General features: G+C 38.1%; 2 protein-coding genes across 6 annotated transcripts in view; both read left to right on the forward strand.

Moving 5' to 3' along the window:
• On the forward strand, positions 974–9,707 carry ZNF770 (zinc finger protein 770). 5 transcript variants are annotated; one of them, XM_021098156.1, is made up of 4 exons: positions 984–1,079; positions 2,648–2,824; positions 3,586–3,811; positions 5,466–9,707. In XM_021098156.1, the coding sequence occupies exon 4, from the start codon at positions 5,522–5,524 to the stop codon at positions 7,601–7,603; it is 2,082 nt and encodes a 693-aa protein (XP_020953815.1). In that variant the 5' UTR covers positions 984–1,079; positions 2,648–2,824; positions 3,586–3,811; positions 5,466–5,521; the 3' UTR covers positions 7,604–9,707. The 5 variants fall into 5 exon arrangements, with proteins under 5 accessions (XP_013848660.1, XP_020953815.1, XP_003121680.3 ...); XM_003121632.5 differs by having other exon boundaries at positions 3,586–3,698; XM_021098147.1 differs by lacking the exon at positions 2,648–2,824.
• The window catches only part of AQR (aquarius intron-binding spliceosomal factor), a 99,685-nt gene continuing 92,775 nt past the window's right edge, over positions 15,723–22,632 (forward strand). The window contains exons 1-3 of the mRNA XM_021098271.1: positions 15,723–16,030; positions 18,604–18,660; positions 21,110–21,150. Coding sequence (XP_020953930.1) covers positions 15,956–16,030; positions 18,604–18,660; positions 21,110–21,150 — 173 coding nt within the window. The 5' untranslated portion in view covers positions 15,723–15,955. The remainder of the gene's footprint in view (positions 16,031–18,603; positions 18,661–21,109; positions 21,151–22,632) is intronic.

Genomic DNA, 22,632 nt, shown 5'->3' on the forward strand with positions numbered 1-22,632 from the left:
CCCCAAGGGAACTCAGGAAGGAAACAAAGGAACCTGCCATCTAGCAGCCATCAAAATGCAACTACTCCTAAGAGTGAGCCCTGAGGAAACTCAGGATGTGAAAACATAGGATCCTGGCCCCAAGGAGCTGAGCCACATATCAAAAAAATGATTTCAGCAAGCCCAGACCTTGCATCTTCCCAAAGAAAAGCGCTAAATTTCTTAACTTGAGATATTTGGCTTTCTGTTACTAGCACCAATCTTTTGTTCTTACAACCTGCCCTTTGTTGCAAAACTTCTATATGCCCTGGCTCCCCCCTCGCATCCTTGGAAAGGTTTTTTTCAGGGTTGCTTCTGATGCTGCCTCCCTGGCTTAACTTCTTAGTTTTGTCCACCGTTTAAAACTTAATTCTCAGCTTTTAGGTTATGCATATTTTTTTTAGTTAACATAGACAACCAAGATAACCAAGATAAATCAAATGAACGCAACTCAGAAAAGAAGCTAAGAAAGTCTGCTGCTTTCTTAGGATATTGATAGAGCAGGGAGTGGAGCTCAGGTACATGACGGAAAAGCCCAGATCCCTGACCCCTGTCCTGTGTTCAGGAGAGTGTTGACACTGAAAGGCCCTGATACATGACTGATACATGATATTCTGTTTATCACAGGTCCTCTGAGTTAGAAATGAACAGAAGAGTGGACTTTAAACAGCGGCTCACCAATTTTCAGCAGAGCTTTGAGGCCCACTGGTCAAGGCAAGGTGGTTTCCCTAGCTGAGGTTTAAGGTTAAATGGAAAATGCAACCTTCTTCACCCCTCCACTCTCTTCCTCCCTCAAGTGCTGAGAGGGGTAACCGACGCTGGACTATGGGACGCACCTCTGGAACCTCTTTTCTCCCTGAATTTCACAGGCCAAGCAGAAGCGACTGCGGCCCTAGGAGGCGGAGGAGGCTGTTTCCAGCCGGACCGCATCCCCGAGCGGCTCCCGGACGCTGCGCCTGCGCACTCAGCCCGTCGCCGCGCCGGCCTGAGGACGTGCGCACGTTTCCTTCGCGGCTCCCGGGCACTGAGATGCGCGGCACCAGGGCCCGTGCCAGCTCCAGGTGCGTGAGGAGGAGTTCAGGAACCCGGGTGTGAGAAGGAGCGACCCCTGGAAAGGGTCGGCCCTGCCTCGGTCCTTCCCAGGTGCCCGGGGCCCCAGAAAGGGGGCCCCACGACCTCAGCTCCTTTGCCTTTCCCTCTTCTCGGCCTCCAGACTGGGGAGCAGGAATCTCTGAGAAGAAGGCACAGAAATTATACTTTCCCTGCAGTGGATCGTATCACATGTGGCATTTTCCCTCTCGCTGTAGCCAAAGCAGTTTTCACCCTTGCCTTTCCTTTCCTGGTGTGGAATTTTCCAGTCTCTGGATTCTGGCTCGATTCCTAGGTGCTTACCAGTTGTGGAAGATTGGGGCGACGACCAGTTGTCAGGGTCCCGTGTCTTTTGCAGACGCCCATGGGAACAAAAGGTCAGGGTTCAGGGCCAAGAGAGTGGGCCGACTGGGGAAAGTGGGGCAGAAGAAGCTACGGAGAGGGAAAGGCTGTGATAAATGTCGCCAGAGATCATTCTCTATCTGAAAGTTACCTAAGTTTCTCTCAGTTCTTGCGTTTCTTGCTCATTTATTTTTGTGCCATCCTCACTTCATTTTAATGATGTTCGTTAGGAGCGGTAAACCAACAGGCTTTCAGACCTGACGGATCCTTGGAATTTTTTGAGCTCAGTTTTTACAGTCTTACAACAGTGTATCTTGCTGTTAGGGTAATCTTGGGATTGAACCGTTGAGATTTACTATTTTTCGTTTTCACTTTAACATAGGAAAAAATGACAATTTTTTTAATACTACCGACAAAAAAAAAAAGTCATTTGAGAACACAGAATCAGTTGAAGTGGCATTTGGTGCTCTATCAAATTAACATGCATGTGTTTAAGTACATGTGGGACCACACTTGGAGCTTGGGAATCCCTGAGCTGTCACTTATAAATAGCTGGTGAGATCACTGCTTATCACCAATTGTTCTAACAATATAGGGCTTCTAGTAGGTGCTTTCCCACATGGTGTGGACCCAAGTGACAATAGTAGCCAGTCTTAGTGCTGGTATTAGGTGATAAGCCCTAGTCTCATTTTGGCACAGTAACTGTAGGTAGTAGTTACCTGTTAAAATCAGAGACGGTTGTCATGTGTGCTGTTCTAGTGCAGGATTTTTTTTTTTTTTTCAAGAGTGTTCCGTAGAAACTTTAAAGAGAAGAAGAAATACACAATAGGACTTGAGAAGCTTTGCTCCAGGCCAAAATCCTGTGTGTGATCTTTCAGGCCTGACCATAGACAATTACATGGCTTTGCCTGGCTGGCCTCATAGGGGGAAGCTGTTCTGCCCACACCAGACTGGTACATGGCCAGTGCATGGCAGTTTTCTGGAGGGAGTCAAAGTCAAGGACTCACCCCTTCCCTCCCACTAGCTGTGCTCATACTGTATTGCATTTCTGGCTCAGACACTTGTCTTGCAAGGGCCTTGGCCAAGGTACTTCCCAGGTGCCTCTACCAATACCTCCTATTGCAAGGAGAGGCAAGGGGGAGGGGGCATCCTTGACTATACTTTTCTCCATGTTGACTCACATTCTTTCCACTCACAGCCCTTCCTTCCTGCTCCCCTGGCCCACAGATCCATAAAGCAGCAGAAGCCTTTTGTTCCAGCCTCCTCTGCAGGGAGATGATTGTGTGCATTGAATCCACCTAACTCTCACCTAGTGTTCTGATTAATGGACCACTGGGGAACCAATACTTTTTTGCCTCTTACTTGCACTGTGGCAGTAAGTGAATAGAGCCTTAATTATTACTTTCAGTTTGACTCATTGTCCTAATTGATCACCTCAGCACCTGACCTCCTGACAGGAATTAACTAAATTGCCAAGTTCTTAGTAATTCACTTAATTTTAATCCTCATAGCTATGTTAGCATTTTCAGGATCTGGAGACTCTTCACCTGTAACTTCTCTAACTCAGTGTTGTGAAAATGCGTATTAATAGCATCAATAGCTGATTGTTGCTAACATGGACATCTGGACTTACAGTATATTTTATAAATTAATATAGTGGCTTGTAGTCAGATTATTTCTGAGGCATATTACCTTTGGCCTGTAATTAGATCGTTTTGATAAATATTTTGGGCTTATATAGGCCAATTGAGAAAAATTAGTAATCCTTAGTAATCCGGTTTCATCCTGTGGGCCCCAATCTTACCTAATAGATTACTTGGCCACTTTGAATAAAGTGATTGATTTGTTGTGGGTTCCTGTCTTAGTGTTGTGTGAAGAGATATGTGAAGAACAGGTTTCACAAATTTTTTAGTTCTTCCTACAGAAGTTTCCCAAAACAGTATTTATCCTTATTGTATAGGTTATGCAATCTGATATGTTATACTCTGTTAAACAAAAATGCTGATCATGACCGCTAAATTGATGCTACAATCCATTAGTAGGTAGTGGCATACAGTTTGAAAAACACTGTGATAAAACAACTAGTAGAAGATAATGTGCTCAATAAATGATTTTTTTTTTCTGTTTTTCAATCAGATTGCTGAAGAGAACCACAATGGGTGTATTTGTGATTTTTGTGTTTATAGTGTCTTCTAGGAGAAAACAGTAAATAACAAACAGCGCATATTGGATATTCATCAAATCAGCTGGTAAAAGAACACTGTTTCTGGTAGAGTTATCAACTTTGATCTCAATTAGGAGATACAGCATTAGAATGAGAGAGCTAAACAGCTCTGTTAAATCTCTGCCTCCATTATTTAAGGTAATGCAGTGATAGAAGGATGAGAAAAAAATTGGCTTCTCTGCTAGGAGAATATGTGGTATAAAATGGGTGTGAAATTTCCTGGTAAATTTTGCTTGTGTCCTACAGAAGTGTATGAGGGAAAGTATCCTTATATTAACTCTGAGACCAAAATGACCTTTTTTTTATATTGCCTAAAAAGTAAACCACACTCAACTTTCAATTACTTAGCCATAGATAAGTATATAAGTAGCCAACCTGTCAACCTCATTGCCTCTGTACTTGGCTTTTGGAATTTTACAACAAATTGGAAAAGAGAACTAGAACTGTAAATTTAGTTAGTTTGTTTATCTCTTAGTTAGAAACCCTAAAATGATATTAAGTAGATAAGGATAAAGTTTTAAATTTTAATTAGTATTTAGCTAAGCATTATCTTACATTTATATAACACTTCCAACTTCCAACACGTTCAGATGGTTTATCTCCATTGATCTCACCCCTTGATATAGTTGGTGGGCCAGGAAGCACTTTCCCCAATTTAGAAATGAGGGATCTGTAGTTCCTTCTTGCCACCAAGATCACTTTGTGGCAAATCCAGGACTAGAATTTCTGAGACATTTTCTCCCACTTGTCCATATTATCTTTGTTGGTCCAAAGAAACAGTAAACTGAGAGTAAACAGTGTAAATGATGTGACTAAGAACTTTGATAACCTAAACATTCCATTCTCAAATCATGTCCATGGTATGCTTTAATTGAACACAAATATATCTTATTTTTAGTATTATATTTTATTTCTTATTCTCTTAACCTTTCTGGCCCAATTTTTGAAAAATGACAAAAATAAATAGGAGTTCCCGTCATGGCGCAGTGGTTAACGAATCCGACTAGGAACCATGAGGTTGTGGGTTCGGTCCCTGCCCTTGCTCAGTGAGTTAACAATCCAGCGTTGCTGTGAGCTGTGGTGTATGTTGCAGACACGGCTCGGATCCCTCGTTTCTGTGGCTCTGGCGTAGGCCGGTGGCTACAGCTCCTATTAGACCCCTAGCCTGGGAACCTCCATATGCCGCGGGAGCGGCCCAAAGAAATAGCAAAAAAAAAAGACAAATAAATAAATAAATAAATACGACAAATCTACTTAAGAGCAAACTAGGAAAGTTGGAATTAAAAAGTCTACTTAATTTTAAGAAATTCAACTCAGTCCTCCCGCTTTTGTTTGTTTGGTTTTTTTTTTTTTTTTTTTTTTTTTTTGATTGTACACGCAGTATATTGAAGTCCCCAGGTCAGGGATCAAATCCAAGCTGCAAATTATATAGATTTTTAAGTATTTCTTTTAAAGATTCATCATTTCTCTGTATTTATGAAATTAGTTTAATGATTCTATGGTGTTTAAAACAGTCATTAACTTACTTTACTTTTTTTGGCTCTATCCATGGCATGTGAAAATTCCCAGGCCAGGAATTGAAACTGCATCACAGCAGTGACCCAAGCTACAGCAGTGACAACACCAGGTCCTTAACCCTCTAGTCCACCAGGGAACTCCTTAACTTTTTAAAAAGGAAAAGTCCAGGTTTCCTATTACCCTTGCTATCTTTGGCCAAAAGACAATTTATATTATTTCTTTTTATACGAATAAGTAATTTTTAAATTAATACATTTTTATCTTTAATTTTTAGACATCTGTGGAGTTTAAGAACACTATGGAGCTCATCAGAGTATATCACTGAAGAATATGATGGCTGAAAACAATTTTAAAATGCTAAAAATTCAACAGTGTGTAGTAGCCAACAAACTACCTAGAAACAGGCCTTATATTTGCAATATTTGCTTCAAGCATTTTGAAACACCATCAAAATTAGCCAGGCATTATCTCATTCACACTGGCCAGAAGCCATTTGAATGTGATGTGTGTCATAAAACCTTTAGGCAACTAGTTCATCTGGAGAGACATCAACTAACTCATAATCTGCCTTTTAAATGTAGTATTTGTCAACACCACTTTAAGAATCTGAAGACATTTGTGAAGCACCAACAGCTTCACAATGAAACTTACCAGAATGATGTTAAACAGGTCAGAAGATTGTTGGATGCCAAGCAAGAAAAACCAGTATATGGAATGTATCATAGTTTTACCACAGAAGAGAGATGGGCATTGCACCCACACTCCAAGTCCGATCCCACATACAGCCCTACAAAGAAAAAAAAGAATATTCACGCATGTACAATCTGTGGCAAGATGTTTCCGTCACAGTCAAAACTTGATAGGCATGCACTTATTCATACTGGTCAGAGGCCTTTTAAATGTGTCCTGTGCAATAAATCTTTTCGACAGTCAACTCACTTAAAAATCCACCAACTCACACATTCAGAAGACAGACCTTTCCAATGTTGTTTTTGTCAAAAAGGATTTAAGATTCAGAGTAAACTTCTGAAGCATAAACAAATCCATACCAGGAATAAAAGTTTTCCAACTCTGTCATTAAACGTGAAGAGTGCAGAATCATGCCCCCTACCTAATAAATTAAATGCAAAGCAGGATGGTTCTGAAAATGGTGATATAGGTGAAACTGAGGAGAATAACCAACTCGATGTCCACTCTATTTATATTGTCCCTTTTCAATGTCCAGAGTGTGAAGAGTGTTTTGAATCAGAGCAAATTCTCAAGGGACACAAGTGTTTTCCTGCCAGAAGTGGCAAAATTCCAAGCAGGCTCAAAAGGAGCTACAACTATAAAACCATTGTTAAAAAAATCTTGGCTAAATTTAAACATGCTGGAGGTAAGAAATTTGATAATTTTCGATCTGAGAAAAAAATATTTAAGAATAGTTTCTTGAAAAAGTGTGATCTTATTTCTGATGAGCAGAGCTCTGAACAAACCCAGAAAACATTTATGGGTTCTCTTGGCAAACGTGGGACATACAAGACAGCTGTCAATAAAAGGAAGAAAACCTTGGCTTTGCCATTTTCTTGGCAAAAGCACTTCCAGAGCCAAAATATGGGGAAAAATTTTAAAGGTATCCTTACACCAGAAAATGTGTTAACTATGGATAATTCTGTGATTAATAAAGACATATCTACCTATGGGTCATCAGGTGAGGAATTCTTTGATAACTGTGAAGTGCTTCAGTGTGGTTTTTCGGTTCCAAGTGAAAACATACATACTGGACATAAGATATGTCCTTGTGACAAATGTGAGAAAGTGTTTCCTTCTGTATCTAAACTACAAAGACACTATCTAATTCATACTGGACAGAGGCCTTTTGACTGTAATGTGTGTGGGAAATCTTTTAGACAGTCAGCTCACTTGAAAAGGCATAAATTAACTCATATTGATAAGATTCCATATAGAAAATCTCTTTGCCAAGTAGAATTTGTTCAAGAAAACTTGAACAAACTTTTTGTTCATCAGGGTGATAATGTTAACTATAATGCTTCCCAGCAATGTCAGACTCTTGGTTTTCAAAAATATGAGGTCTCAGAGTCAGATCAAATATCAGAAGTTAAGGCAGAATCAGAGGATTTCATTGTTGGTCCCCCCTATAGGAACAGGCAACCCTATCTCTCCAGTGTGCTTCTGGAATCAGAGCAGAGTTGTCATAATCATTGTTGTAGTTATTCAGGGCGTACTGAGAGGAATGATGGCCTTCTTTACCAATGCAGTGTTTGTTCTAAAAGTTTTAGGTCCCCATCTAAACTGGAAAGACACTATCTAATTCATGCAGGGCAGAAGCCATTTGAATGTTCAGTTTGTGGCAAAACTTTCAGACAGGCTCCTCACTGGAAGAGACATCAACTTACTCACTTTAAGGAATGATCACAGGAGAAAATGGTTGACCTTGTTCTTTAGCCTGTTAATCGTTTAAAATACATATTTTTATCAGCAGGCCTGCATTAGATTGAACGATTTCATAGGCAGTTGTTTGTCCTGCATGGTAAGAGGTAAGATACAGAAATTTAATGCAATGTTTTAGAAACAACCAGATTAATTATTAGAGGGAAGAGCATGATTTGATGCCATAAAGCAAGCATTTATTTTATTTTAATATATACTTTGGCTCTATTAAAAATGTTGAAGTCCATGATATGGTACAAACAATTCAGCCTCATTTTTAAAGGAATTATTACTTAAGATCTGCCATCTCCTTTTATATTATACTCAGAAGACTGAGAGGCAAAAATTGGTTTTGGGCCACAGCCCCACTGTATTTCGTGTATTTTATACCTATGGCTCAAATTCCATTGCAAGATTTTTTTTTATAAGTTTAAAAAACAAAGACAATAAAAATGAAAATGGATGAGAAAACTGTAGCATTATTTTCATTGGTCTTTTCTAAGCTATTTATTCTTAGGACTCTAGTAGCTTCACCTCCTGTTCTACAAGTGATTCAAATTGGTTTTTTTTTTTTTTGCCCAGCTTGCTGTTGTATTTCCCCCAAAGGTTAAAAGTAGGAGAGAGGGTAGGCGTTTACCATGTTTACTTATCAAGAATATTGTCCAAGTGCCATCATCTTTTTGATGATATGTGTGCAGTGTTATCTTTTCCAAGGAATAAATGCAATTCATCTACTTGCTTATCAGTGACTGATAGCAGTAACTGAAGATTTAAGACTCACCTGTTCCTCTGAATCTCCGTAAAGACTTTTACATTGACCTTAGTAAAACTTTCTTTTAATAAACCTTTAACTGAGTTGTCCTATGACTTAACTAAATCTAAGTTTGATCAAATAGCAGTGACTAGATCCACTTCTAGTTTTTATTCCTCTGTTTTTTGCGAGACTCTGATGCTGCAGTGAGTTACTTGGACTGTTAGTAAATTGTTATTTTAATTCATAAAGTAATCCTATATAGGAATAAGATACTTATAGAATTGGGGGAGTCATTCTAAACAATATTGTCATGATTTGGGAGATATTTAATCTTAAACTGCAAAAGATTTATAATCACAAATTGTCCTTCATACTTGCCTTTTTAAATAAAATTCTTAAGAATGATAGTTCCTAATGATAAGGGAAAATGTTATCTTTCTAAGGTAAAAAGAACAGCGGATAGTTGTACTAGCACACTTAGATATACATAGTGACAAGCCCCCTATTGAGAATGAATAAATAAACAATTTTAAGTTTTACGTCATACGTTAAAAACTGTCTTTCTGTGGAGAAAGAGGGAAGGAGAAGTTGGTCTGCTTATTTTACAAGTGAATTTTGAAAAACTTGGGTTGAATTTCTAGAGATTAAACATAAAAGTACAGATAAAATCCCAATGAAGTACAATGTGCAGGAGAGTCATGTTTTAAAGAATAATTTCTCTTAGGTTTCCTTGAGGTATGTTCCTCCAGGGCAAACAAGGTGACGGTTTACAGAATTTTCTTTACACAAAACATTTCAAGAACATACCCATTACATAAAAGCAAGGAATAACTAGTTCATGTTTTCCAAGAGTAAAGGTTCAAGGTTTTTTCCTTTAATAGCTCTGTAATTATGTATTTGGGGATTTTCCTAAGCTATTTATGTAATTTTATTTGAAGTAAATGTCTCAAATACTCCTTTCCCAACCCAAACAGGGAGAATTCTGTTGATGTTGTGCTTGTATGATTATTAAACTTTATTTGCCTGATACTACTGCATTTTTTTGGCCCATGCCTTTTTAAGCTGTTTCATATTGAAAGTTGGAATATTGTAAAAATTTTGTCAAAGATGTACCATAGTGCTATTTGAAGTACCCGTAACAAAGTACTTATTTACTTTTACTATCACTGCAAGCTTCTTGTGGACACTTTATAGGAATGAAAATAAACTATACATACATCCATGATAAGATTAAACATTAGATGTTAAATGATGATTTGCTGCATGCTAGAACTGTTGTTATTGTTGAATCAATTACTTTGGTTTTCTCAAGAAAATAAACTTTTAAATATCTTTCAAGAGAATTAGAAGAATTTTTCATCTGGGGAATTCCAGGCTATAGCATGATTATTTAGTAACAGAGTTTAATTAAGTTAGTGGGATTATTGTTTCTGTTTTGTACAGCAATAGGGCCTATAATTTTAGTACAAAATAATGTGTTGAAGGAAAGTAGATGGTAGTAAAGATTCTTGAAAAATTCAAATTTCAGAATATTTTTAAAATAAAGTTTCAAATTACACAGTTTGGACTTGTTTTAAAGGGAAAATCACATAATACTGGAACGAGGTACTGATTGCCAAATGCTTTCCTGAGCCTACTCCAATCTACCATCTACAATGAATTTTCTAACATGGATCATTTATTTCCTTGTTCATACTGTTTGTTCCATAGCTCCTTATCACCTACAAAAGGATATGTCAACTTCCTTGCATGTCACATGATCTATCTGCTTATCCACTTATCATCCTCTTGGTTTTCCTCTCTAGAATTGTATTAAACATACAGTCAGTACCTCTAGTGCATAGTCCTATTATAGTTTCCTCCATCCTGTCCACCTAGTATTTAAATTAGATACAGACTCATACCCTATTCGAAGAAGAGATTTGGTCGAAACAGGTTTTATTTGTTTTTCTTCCAGGACTTTTGGTCGAAACAGGTTTTATTTGTTTTTCTTCCAGGACTATGAAAGAAAACTGAAGTGTTTTAACTTGTGGAAAACAAATTTAAACTTATATTATGTAAGATGAGCAATCAGAAGTATAGACATTTTTCAAGGATAGCAAGTCTTTGAAGTCTGTTTATAAGAATCCTTTGTTAGAAGTAACAGTGGCAGGACTGTTTCATGATGCAAAATATCTGCTCCTTAGAAAGAGTGAAAGGAAGCATTGGTTTCCTTTCTTGTTGAGAATTTTCCTATTGCCAGGTAGAAGGGCTTGGAATTTCAGAGTTAATTGTTGGAATTCTATTAGCACTGTTCTTTTAGAGAATAGAGTTCTATTAGAGAAAAGAGAGGGAACAGAACGGTAGGACAATAGTATTATTAATCAGAATATGGAACATGTCATATTTTGCATCTATATCAGCTAACTTCTGTTCATTCTCTGAAGTTTGAACTTAAACAGTACTTCCTCTGGAAGCCTTTTTTATTTATCCAAGCACTCCAGCCCCTGTGTTCCCAGTGCTTTTTGTTCATAACCTCTGTTACTCATTAGTGTTGGTTAGTGGTTTTCAAACTTTAGTGTGCAGTGGAATCATCTAGAGGTCTTATTAAAAGCATAGATTGCTGAGCTGCACCCTCAAGTTTCTGATTCAGTATCTGGGGCTGGGCTTGAAAATTGCATTTATACAAATTAGCTGTTGCTCAATTGACACTACACTTTGAGAACCATTGAGCTAAACCACATACTTCTGGAAAGCAAGGAATGCATCTTTTTATATTTCATAGTACAGTATAAAATAATGTTTTTACATCCTCGAAATATTCTGAATATATGAAGGAAGAAGTGAATGGAGTCATTATTACAAATGTAACATTCCCTGTTAATCTGTCACTTCACTTAGAGCCTTTCATTTACTCTTGAAATGAGTTTGCCTTCTAATGTGAGATCAAAGCCAATCCAGTAGTCTCTAAACTTCCCTCCTCCTTCCTCAAAAACATCTATCTTTACTTCTGTTTCTCATCATAGATCTCTTAACGATGTTCCTCCACCTTTCTGATGTTAGTTTTCCTTGTTCTCTTGCCTCTTCTGGAAATTTCATCAATAGTCCCTCATTCTTTTTCTGACATTTTTAGTTTTTCCCTCTCATTAGTTCCTTCCCCTCTGCCTAAAAAAGTAAAATTTCATGTGTTCCCTATTCAGTTATGGTTTTGGCTGAAAGTGGAAGAATGCCTGACTCAAACTGCTTTTTGCATTAGTGACCTTTATTGGCTCACATGACTTGAAGTCCAGCAACTAAACTCCAGGGTTTTTTTGTTTGTTTGTTATTTGTCTTTTAGGGCTGCACCTGTGGCATATGGAGGTTCCCAGGCTAGAGATCTAATCGGAACTGTTGCTGCCGGCCTACACCAGAGCCATAGCAATGCTGGATCTGAGCCGCATCTGTGACCTACACCACAGCTCACAGCAACACCAGATCCTTACCCCACTGAGCAAGGCCAGGGATCGAACCTTCGACCTCATGGTTCCTAGTCAGATTCATTTCCGCTGCGACACGTCAGGGACTCCTCCAGGGTTTTTAAATCATAGTTGAACTGACTTGTTCCTTCCATCTGCTCTGCCTTTCACAGTGACAAGGCTATTTCCCTTGTGGGTTTAGGATGCTTTGCAATTGGGGCTGTATGATTCCTTCATGGGGGGCGGAGGTGGGGCAGGGAGTGAGTGAGAGATCCAGAAACTCCCCCAAAAGCAAGGAATGACTTTCCTAGAAGTCGAAGTGAAACATACCTCTTCTCACCTGTCAGAATTACTTCACAGGGATATTCTTGAACCAACAACTGACAAGGGAGATCTGGAGCTGAACCTGGGGCTTAGCCTCCTTCTTTGAAGCACAAGTTTGCCTGAGGATAGTACAGAAAATTGTCAAATTTGAAGCCATGTTTGGAAAGAAGGGAGGAGTGGATAGGCAACAATTTCCACTGCACTTGGCTTAAAAAGAGAGGACAGTTGAGAGAAACAATTTTAGTTTTGCCTATCATTTTTATTTCACCTATTATCATTTCAGTTTGTGCCTTTTATGTTCAGAATTGAAAACCCATTTTACACCTACTTCCTCCACTGCCTCTTCGTTCACTAGCTCTTAGCCCTTTGTACCTAGTGTTTCCTCACCACCTCTTGGGAGTTGTTCTACACATGACCATTGTAGAGGGCATTATTAGTTTCAACCACAACATCCCCTCTCACGTATATCAGTCAGGTGGTCTGGGTAAGATTGACTTTAACTGCAGCTCCAGCTATGGTTATGATTGTCCTATCAGAATATTCATATCTCTCTTTCCACCATGACTGTAAAGGGGTGAATAACCCAAGTCTAAGCCAGTGAATGCATTAACAAGCACTACCTTGGCCAGAGTAATTGGTTTGGAAGCAAGTACTGACCTAAGTTGATCTGATCAGATTGAAGCCTTATTTCAGAGATGGAGGAAGGAGGAGTGTGGAGAAGCTTTCTACATTTTGGTACCTTGAAGAATGACTGTTTAGTGATGAAGTCAGAACACAGAGCAGGGCAGGGTGAGAGGGGTAGGTGGAGCAGTGCCAAAAGAACGGAACTAGAAGCCTGATCAAACTGTCTGAAGCCTAATTTATTTCTAGTCTTAATTTTTTATACCTATAGATTTCCTTTACTTTAAAATAAATTTGAGTTAAATTTTTCTTCTTCATATAATAACAAAAAAATCCCAACTATAATGGTCACCAGTGGTCTCCTAATTGCCAAACCCATGGACTTGTTGAAGTTCCATTCCTTTTAGATTTCTTTGAAACACTTGACACTATTGACAATCTTAGCTTTTGAAAGTCCTTCTTAATTGCCTGGTTTGTTTTCTTCCTTCCTTATTTACAAAGTATTATAGAAAGCTTTTGAAAGAAAAGGAAAATTATAAAATGAATACATTATAACTTTAGAAGGTCTAATACCATCATTCAAAAACTTGGCTAAGAGAAGTGATATGAAAAGAGAGAGAGGGAATAAGAGAGGGAGAGTTAGAGGAAAAGATTATGAGATTGCATTTTGTCATAAACCTACTTGGCATTACAAATCAGAATTTTCACATAGATCACTAGAAAGCTACATATGAGCTGGAGCTTATTAGCTTAATATCCTCTTGGCCACAAAATCATAAGTTATAAATTTAAATATATAAATTGGCAGAAGTTCCTGTTATAGCTCAGTGGGTTAAGGACACAAAATTGTCTCTGTGAGCATGTGGGTTTGATCCCTGCCCTCACTCAGTGGGTTAAGGATCTGGCATTGCCACAATCGCAGTGTAGGTAACAGGTGAGGCTCAGATTTGGGGTTGCTGAAGCTATGGCACAGGCCAGCAGTTGTGGCTCCAGTACAACCCTTAGCCCAGGAACTTTCATATGCTACAGATATATATTTTCTTAAAAAGGCAAATAAATTGCTCATCACCACCTGGAACTTCTTCTCCTGCCACTTCAGGCTGTCTATCTAATGGAATCCTCTTTTAAAACCTACTCCATCTCCTGTCTGCTCTATTGTTGCAGAGTCCCACTATCCTTTTATTTACTTAGGATGAATTTCTCTTTACTTTTTCAGTGTCCTCCATGTCTATTCCTTCCTCTTCGATTTTACTGCCAGATCCCAAATTTAGGCATTGCTTTTGCCTTAGATTTGCAATAGTCCTCCAAGTGGCCTTCCCATCCCTGTGTTACCTACTCCAATCCATCTAATAAACTACTGAAAAGTCATCTCCCAAAAGTAGACTTCCAATCAGTGGTTTCCCATTGCCTTCTACAATAAACAGTCTCCTTTCCCTAGCTTGTAAGGTTTTGACATGTTAAGCTTTATAACTAACTCCCAACATTCTCCCAACATGACCTGCTTTCATGGCTTTCTCTGTGCTGACTATATTAGAAATATTGTCCTTGGTTTTGCTTGTCAAAAATTTATATACTAGTCAAGATTTGACATAAAACTATTCGGAAAATCTTATTTTAACCTCTTGTTTTATAGACCATATAACCCAGATATTCCACTCCTAGGTTTTTACTTAAGAGAAAGAGAGCAAGTTCCTACTAGGGCTCAGTGGGTAAAGAACCCAACATAGTGTCTGTGAGGATGGAGGTTCTATCCCTGGCCTCGCTCAGTGGGTTAAGGATCCATCATTGCCACAAGCTGCAGCATAGGTCACAGATGTGGCTCAGATCTCGTGTTGCTGTGGCCGTGGCATAGACTGGCAGCTGCAGCTCTGATTCGGAACTTCCATACGCCACAGGTGCAGCTGTAAAAAGAAAAAAAGGGGGATTACATATCTGCATTAAGACACATATACATGAAAGCTCATAGCAGCATTATTTATAATAGTCAAAAACTGAAACAATTCAAATGTTCATCTATAGATGAGTAGATGAACAAACTTGGGTATGGCCATAAGATGGAATACTACTCAGCAAAAAAGGAATGAACTACAAGTACGTGCATCAACATGAATGGATCTCAAAATCATTATGTTGAGTGCAAAATGAAAGAAAAAGTGTTCATACTGTATGTATTATTTCATTTTTATAAAATTCTGTAAAAGTATACTAGGCTGTACATATATAGCGAAAGAAAACAGATCAATGATTGCATGAGAATGAGGGTAGAAGTGGGATAGGGATGGATTGCAAAAGGGAACAAGGAAACTTTTAGTGGCATTGAATATACTTATGACTTTGGTGATGTTTTCACAGGTGTATGACTATGAAAAAAATCAAATTTTACAATAGAAATATGTGCAGTTCATTGTATGTCAATCTGTGTCTCCATGATTCTGCTAAAAACAGTTAAAACCAAACCTCAAATTCCCTGTTTGTTTTTCTTCACTACTGCTTTTTTTAATGTATTTTAAATTTTTTAAAAATTTTTTATTATTTTTTTTTTTTGCTTTTTAGGGTCGCTCCCGCAGCATATGGAGGTTCCCAGGCTAGGGGTCTAATCAAAGCTACAGCTGCTGGCCTACACCACAGTCACAGCAACGTAGGATCCAAGACCCGTGGGCGACCCACACCACGGCCCAAGGCAACACAGAATCCCTAAGCCCTACTGAGCAAGGCCAGGGATTGAACCTGCAACCTCATGGTTCCTAGTCATATTCGTTTCTGCCGCACCGCGACTGGAACTTCTGCTGCTTTTTAAAATTTATTTTATTTTATTTTTTAGACTGGAAAGGAACTTCACGTCTCCGCTTTGCCGCCAACCCTACCATCTGGTCGCTGAGACATCAATTCTGTCTCGCAGGGTGTTTTCTCTCAGCTTCCCGTTAGAGGGCAGAAGCGGAGGAGGTCAAAGCCCTTACCTCTCTAGCTCAGAGCCAACGCCTGCACGCATTTCCGGCCCTGTGCTGTTCCGCTTCCCGAAGTCTGTACGACCTGCTGTGTGCATTCTTTGTGGAACTGTAAGGTTTGAGGATAGTCTGGTCTGCGGGTTGTTACATCTCAGAGTTAGCAGCCACAGCCGCCTTTTAGGGGAAGTGCGTCGGGTTCACCGCTGCTCGGGGCGGTCTTTTTTTTACCCCACTGGAGCGGAGGGACAGTGCTGCCATGACGGCCCCTGCCCAGCCCAAGAAAATCGTGGCCCCCACGGTTTCCCAGATAAACGCGGAGTTCGTGACGCAGGTGAGCCCTGGTGGATCTGGTGGGGGATGAGGATGTTGAGGCTTCAAGACCAGGGGGATGAGATTTTCCTTGGGAACGGGAGCATCCAGGAGGCATTCGTTCAAGTCATTCACTCAAGTCTTTTTATTAAAGACTGTCAACTGTGCCCCGGCCACTGTGCTGGGTGGTAGGGACACCTTGGTGGAAGAGGCTTTACCCTGAGGAGTTCACGTACCAAGGAGAACAGACACATAAAAAGAAAGCTATTTTAAGAGCTTTGCTGTATTAGTTTGTCACAGGAGCGATGGGTTCACAGAAGGAACACCCCTTCTACCCCGGTCTACCTGAGGCTGGCAAGATTTCGTAGCGGAAGTCATGTTGAACTAGGGTTGAGGGAGGGAAAGGCTTATTCTTAGCTTTAGGGTAACTTAGGTCTTTGAGCAGAGTGACAAGAATCTGACAGAACATTTTCTCCAAATAAATGCATCTGCGAAGAAAGCAATCCTGTTGTCGGAGAGGATTCCTTTAGCACCCGTTAACTGTGTTGGATTGTGAACCTTGGTTGAATACGGAAACCCGACCCTGTAGCTCTCAGCAACGTTCCTGATCCTTGTTTTTTTGTTGCTTTGGATGTTGGATAAGAGTGCAGAACTTGTTATTCACCTGTGTTTTCTCTCAGCAGATTTGGCAAGGCAGAAGCCTAGGAGTCATTTTGAGTCCTTCTTTTTCTAACTTCCACATTTCTGCATTCTAAGTAGCTCTTAAATCTGCCTGCTTCTCTGTGCCCTAAGCCAGGTTGCCCTTGTTTTCTTCCTGGACCTAGACATCCTAACCTGTGTTCTTGTCTTTCCTTTTTGCTCTCCTCAAACTCATTCTTCACATTGTTGTCAGAGGGATTTTACATAAGCGCAAATCTGATCATGTCACTTATCTTTTAAAAGTCTTCTAATAGTTCTAATTGCCGTTAGGATAATGACCAGAATCCTTCAAAGTGTCTTGTGATCTGGTCTGTGCTTATATCGAGTTTCCTCTTTTTTCTCTACTTTTCTAACTGTGCTTTAGCCATACTGAACTGAAGTATTTGTGCCTTGCTGTCTTTCATCTCCCGGCCCTTCAGCATTGTTCCCACTACTTAGAATACTCATCCCCCCCCCCACCTGTCTTTATAAACTCCAATTCCTTGTCATCCGTCTATATTAATTTAAAGAGGTTTTTCCAGACAACTTAAACTGGATTAGAATTTCCTTTTCCCATACACTTAAATTTGTTGATAAAAGTCATGTGTTAGTTTCCCCTCCCCTCAGGGAGCTTGCGTTTTTAGAGGGGTTAGTCAGGCAATGACCAGTATAGTTTCAGACAGTGATTATTGTTGTCAGGAAAATGAAACAAGGCGTTGTGGTAGACTAGGTGAGGTGTATGAAAAGCAGTCAGGAAAGCCCTCTCTAAGGTGATATTTAAGCTAAGACCTGAATGCAAAAAAGGAGACAGTTTGGGGAAGAGCGGAGAAACAGTCCAGGGATTAGCAGGTGCACATAGCTTACAGTGTAAATGTACAGAAGCCAGGATAGTGACCTTAAGAAGTGAGAGGTGGTGGAATCAAAGGAGATGAGGATAAAGTATGTGGGGCGCCTACCATTTCCCTGCCCCTCCTCCTTCCCTTCCTTCATTATTTCTGAACACCTGGCACACCTGACCAGAGAAAGTGCTTTTTAATTATTATTGAATGAATGAGATTAAAATTTACTTTTAAGACGATCAGATATCTGAACTTTGTGGTCTCACTTTTTTTATGATGATTAACATTTTTTACCAATCATGTGTTCATTTAAGTGTGTACATTGGTTTTTTTTTAGATGTAATGTTATTGCACACTTAATAGACTGCAGTATAATGTATATATATATGTTATGTGCACTGGGAAACCAAAAAATTCATGTGGCTTGCTTTATTGAGATAGTTACTTTATTGTGGTGGTCTGGTACCAAACCTGCAATGTCTATGTATTTAAAATTCACAGTTTTCAGGTTAAAACCTGATGCTGAAATATGACAAACTATTTTATTCTCTGTAATAATCCACTGGGAAACTACTTTTTTTTTTTAGGATTTATTTAGGTGTGCCTGAATGTGTAGTAATCGCTTAAATATCTTTTGTTTCACAAATCAACATTCCTGAAGATTTTGAATCTGATTTTTAGCACTGGCTTACCTGTTAACTAATGGTAGTCTTGAATAGCTCACTTAATCTTTCTGGATTTAGGTTTCCTTATCTCTGCTGAAAATATTTGACTGTAAATGTTAACTTCACTCTATTGTTTCCCTAGGGATAGTTAGAAAAGTGTGTTTTGTTTTTTTAAAATAGCAGTGGCAAGGTGCCATGCAGGGCATTACTGGCATTCAGGTGGTCAGGGACAAGGATGCTCACTAGTCTGCAAGCCTGTATAGTCCCCTTAATTGAATGAATTACTCTTATCTCCCCACCCCCCTACCAGTAGTGCCTTGTTAAGAAACAACTTGTCACTGAATGATCTTAGTCTTTTAGCTCTGCAATGGTACGAATGTGTGACTTACTATTGATACTATTTACTTTTGCAGTTAGCTTGTAAATACTGGGCTCCGCATATCAAGAAAAAATCACCTTTTGATATAAAGGTAAGTATCTTTGGTTTGCAGAATACTTTTTGAATAGGTATGCTCTTGTTATCTCTTTTTCAAGAGCTAATTTAACAAAAGTTTTCAGTATTTTTTCAAATTCAAAATCGTTTTCTAATTATCAAAATAATTACTCATAATAGAAAATTTGAGAACTCCAGAAGCTGAATAGGAGAAAATAAAAATCCCTAGCCAGAGAAAACCTTTATTATCATTTGCTCTATTTCCTTTAAGTGTTTTAAAAAATGTGTGTGGATTTTCCTGTTTCTTAGATTGTTTATTAGATTCTTAGATTGTTTTTGATTTATCATTATTATGGATGACCATGTAATTACTATCTTTGTAAATATAGAGAAAATTTCCTACAGTTTTTTGACAGTTCATTTAGGATAGAATCTGTTATTTTCTCTTCTATTTTTAGGTTGATGAACTGAGATAAAAATCCATAATAATGGTGGAAGAGGCAGAAGTTGTTGAGTGTAGAGGATTAGATGATTAAGGACCAGTCATATTCAGTTAGGGAATGGGCTTATGATTCAGGTGACACAGTTTAGAATAAATGAAAGGAAAATTCTTAAATGTTGGATTAATTCTCATTAAAATAGATTCTTAAAAAGAGGTCTTTAAAGGAATAGAGCTGACATATTGCATGCCATTTAACAAGTATTGAAGACTCATTTTCAACCCTGCCATTATAAATTGAATTGTGATACTTTAGGCACTCTTAGTAAACCTGAACTTAATCCCAAATTTCTTAAATTATTTGAGCTTAAATGTTTTATTTAAAGTATATTTTTGTTTTGCTGAAAGTTCCATTTTGTTTATCGGTAGGTTATTCACAGACTTGGTATACATTAGTTATTCCTAATTATTAACAGGATTGCTTTATCTTACTATATGCTGTTTGTATATATTTATGCTTGTGTATGTTGAGTCTGGGGGTTCCTTGGGTCATTTTTCATTAATAGCAAAAATACCATGATGACACTACTATATTGAGTCGAACCTAATTAATTAGAGTAATGGGTCTTTTAAGAGATAAAATTTATATCCACATCATTCTGGTTAACACTAGCAATAATTCCACACGAAGTTTAGAAAAATTTTATTTTAGGTTGGTATTTAAAGATGGTTATGCCCTTCATTTTATTATTTAATTTGGATTTTGATAAAAATAAATACAATAACAATTTTACTTAATTCTCAGCAAGACTTGCTTGCCTCATTGTCTTCCTCCCTTTTCCACCCACGAATATTTATTTGACAAATATATTTTTAATGTTAAAAAAGATTATAGTTGCCTTAAAATAAAATTATATTATACCAGCAAGAAATGTTTGTCAAATGAAAAAAAAAAATAATGTTATACCATGTTAAAGCACTTTATAGTTTTACAGTAATTTTTTTTTTTTTTTTTTTTAAGGCCGAACCTGTGGCATATGGAAGTTCCCAGGCTAGGGGTTGAATCAGAGCTGCATCTGCTGGCCTGTGCCACAACCACAGCAATGCAGAATCCAAGATGCATCTGGGACCTACTCCACAGCTCACGGCAACACCAGATCCTTAACCCACTGAGCGAAGCCAGGGATACCCACATCCTCATGGATACTAGTTGAGTTCATTACCACTGAGCTACAATGGGAACTCCTACAGTAATTTTTTTAACTGCTCTAATTACTAATGCTGCTATTACTTCTGCTACTGATAACTCCTGTTAAAGGCTTACCATGTGCCAGGAATTGTTCTGAATTCTTTATGTATTGTCTTAAAGCAACCCCTGGGGTACTTTTATTATTAGATCCTTTTTGTTGATTGGGAAACTGAACCTTAAAACAGTCAGGCACTTGTAAGAGTTGAAGCCATCAGCAGTGAAGGTGGATGGTGCGAACCTGGATTCCAACTCCAGAACCTGAATTAGTACATATTTATACTATCTTACCCACCCTAATCCAGATAAATAGGAATTCTGAGGCTTTGTCATATGCATTTGGAAAACAGGATGTAGTGATTAGCATTTGCTTCTATTATGTCTTTGCACTTCTAGTTTACTTTCTGGCTTTTGAAAGTATATTGTTAAAACTCTTAGATGGTGTCTGATAACATTGTATACCTTATTAAAATTAAGCTTTAAAAAAATGCTGATATTGTGAATTTTTATTTTCCCTAAAAATAAAATGAATATATCATTTTAACAATTCTTTCTAGATTATTTTACGTAGGTATATCTTATTACTTATTTTTTCCTACTACTTTGCTTTCTGTTATTTCACATTTTGAGGAATGTAATGGGATTATAAAAAAATCTCAAGTATTATTTCAGTAGCAGTAGTATGGGATGGCTTTCCTAAACCAGATTATTTTGTTTAATCACAGTAAGTGAAAACTCTCACTTTAGAGTCTGAAAAAAAGCTGTTTAATATACTAAATATTTTTATATTTTTAATAACAGGTGATTGAAGATATATATGAGAAAGAGATTGTCAAATCAAGGTAGGAATTAATTTTCATACATAGGAATTAGATGGGACTGACTTGGATCTCATCTGAACTTATAAACTAAATGTAATCATAGACTTAGAATTTTCTTTTCTTTTTTTGATTTGATCATTGAGGCCAGGTGGCTAGAAAAACTATTATCTAACTTTATACTAAAGAGTCATAAGATATTTCTTTGCCTTCTGATTTCTTTCGCAGATTAGAGGGATTAAATTCCTTAGGGTTTATTTTGTTTTTGAAGGAATGTGAGGAAGAGTCAATACAGAGATTTCAAAATTTCAATTCAACAATTACTACTTCTCATTATTTTCTGATAAATCTTTTTTTGTATGATTTTTATTTTTTCCATTATAGCTGGTTTACAGTGTTCTGTCAATTTTCTACTATACAGCAAGGTAACCCAGTCACACATACACATACACATTCTTTATTTTCTTTCTTTTCTTTTTTTTTTTTTTTGTATTTTTGCTATTTTCTTGGGTCGCTCCAGTGGCATATGGGGGTCAAATCGGAGCTGTAGCCGCCAGCCTATGTCAGAGCCACAGCAACTCGGGATCCGAGCCGCATCTGCATCCTACACCACAGCTCACAGCAACACCAGATCGTTAACCCTCTGAGCAAGGCCAGGGATTGAACCCGCAACCTCATGGTTCCTAGTCGGATTCGTTAACCACTGAGTCACGACAGGAACTCCACATTCTTTATTTTGATAAATCTTTTAAAAAATATTTTAAAATTATAAAAGTAAAACATGTAGTAATAATGAAATACAAAATAATAAAAGGGGAGTTCCCATCATGGCGCAGCGGAAATGAATCCCACTAGGAACCTTGAGCTTGTGGATTCAAACCCTGGCCTCGCTCAGTGGGTTAAGGATCTGGCGTTGCCATGAGCTGTGGTGTAAGTTGCAGATGCAGCTTGGATCTGGCATTGCTGTGGCTGTGGCGTAGGTCAGCAACTATAGCCTTGATTAGACCCCTAGCCTGGGAACTTCCATATGCTACAGGTGCAGCCCTAAAAAGACAAAAAAAATTAAAAAAAAAAATTACTGGCTCTCTCTGTATGGTTGCAGAAGAGCTGCTATAGCTCTAGACCTCATGTTTCACACAAACGCATTCCAAGACAGGAAGCAAAAGGCAATTATAGCAGCAAAGAAACTCCCTTTTGCATACTTCTCCCCACTTTTTTCAAAAAATCAAATTTAATGACCTAGTTAACAATACAATTAATAAACCCAATTTATTGTGCATAAATTATCCAGCTTTGGGAAGATTTAATGAAAAGCCTGATAAACCCTTTATACAGGGTCAGGCTTTACAAAGCCCACTCTCAGTAAATACTGGTAACTTAATAAAATAACCATTTCCAAATCCTTGGTTTATATTTGTTATTTTTACTTGCAACTTTTCATCCTTATCTTTAAAGGTTTTCTGCATGATGTCTAGTCCCTAGACTCATTTGTATATCTTATATATA

The sequence above is a fragment of the Sus scrofa genome, chromosome 1, assembly GCF_000003025.6.
Source record: "Sus scrofa isolate TJ Tabasco breed Duroc chromosome 1, Sscrofa11.1, whole genome shotgun sequence".
Lineage (NCBI taxonomy): Eukaryota > Metazoa > Chordata > Mammalia > Artiodactyla > Suidae > Sus > Sus scrofa.

Excerpts from the sequence above, each read along its gene's own strand:
- ZNF770 (XM_013993206.2), top strand. The coding sequence starts at position 5,522 with ATGATGGCTGAAAACAATTTTAAAATGCTAAAAATTCAACAGTGTGTA.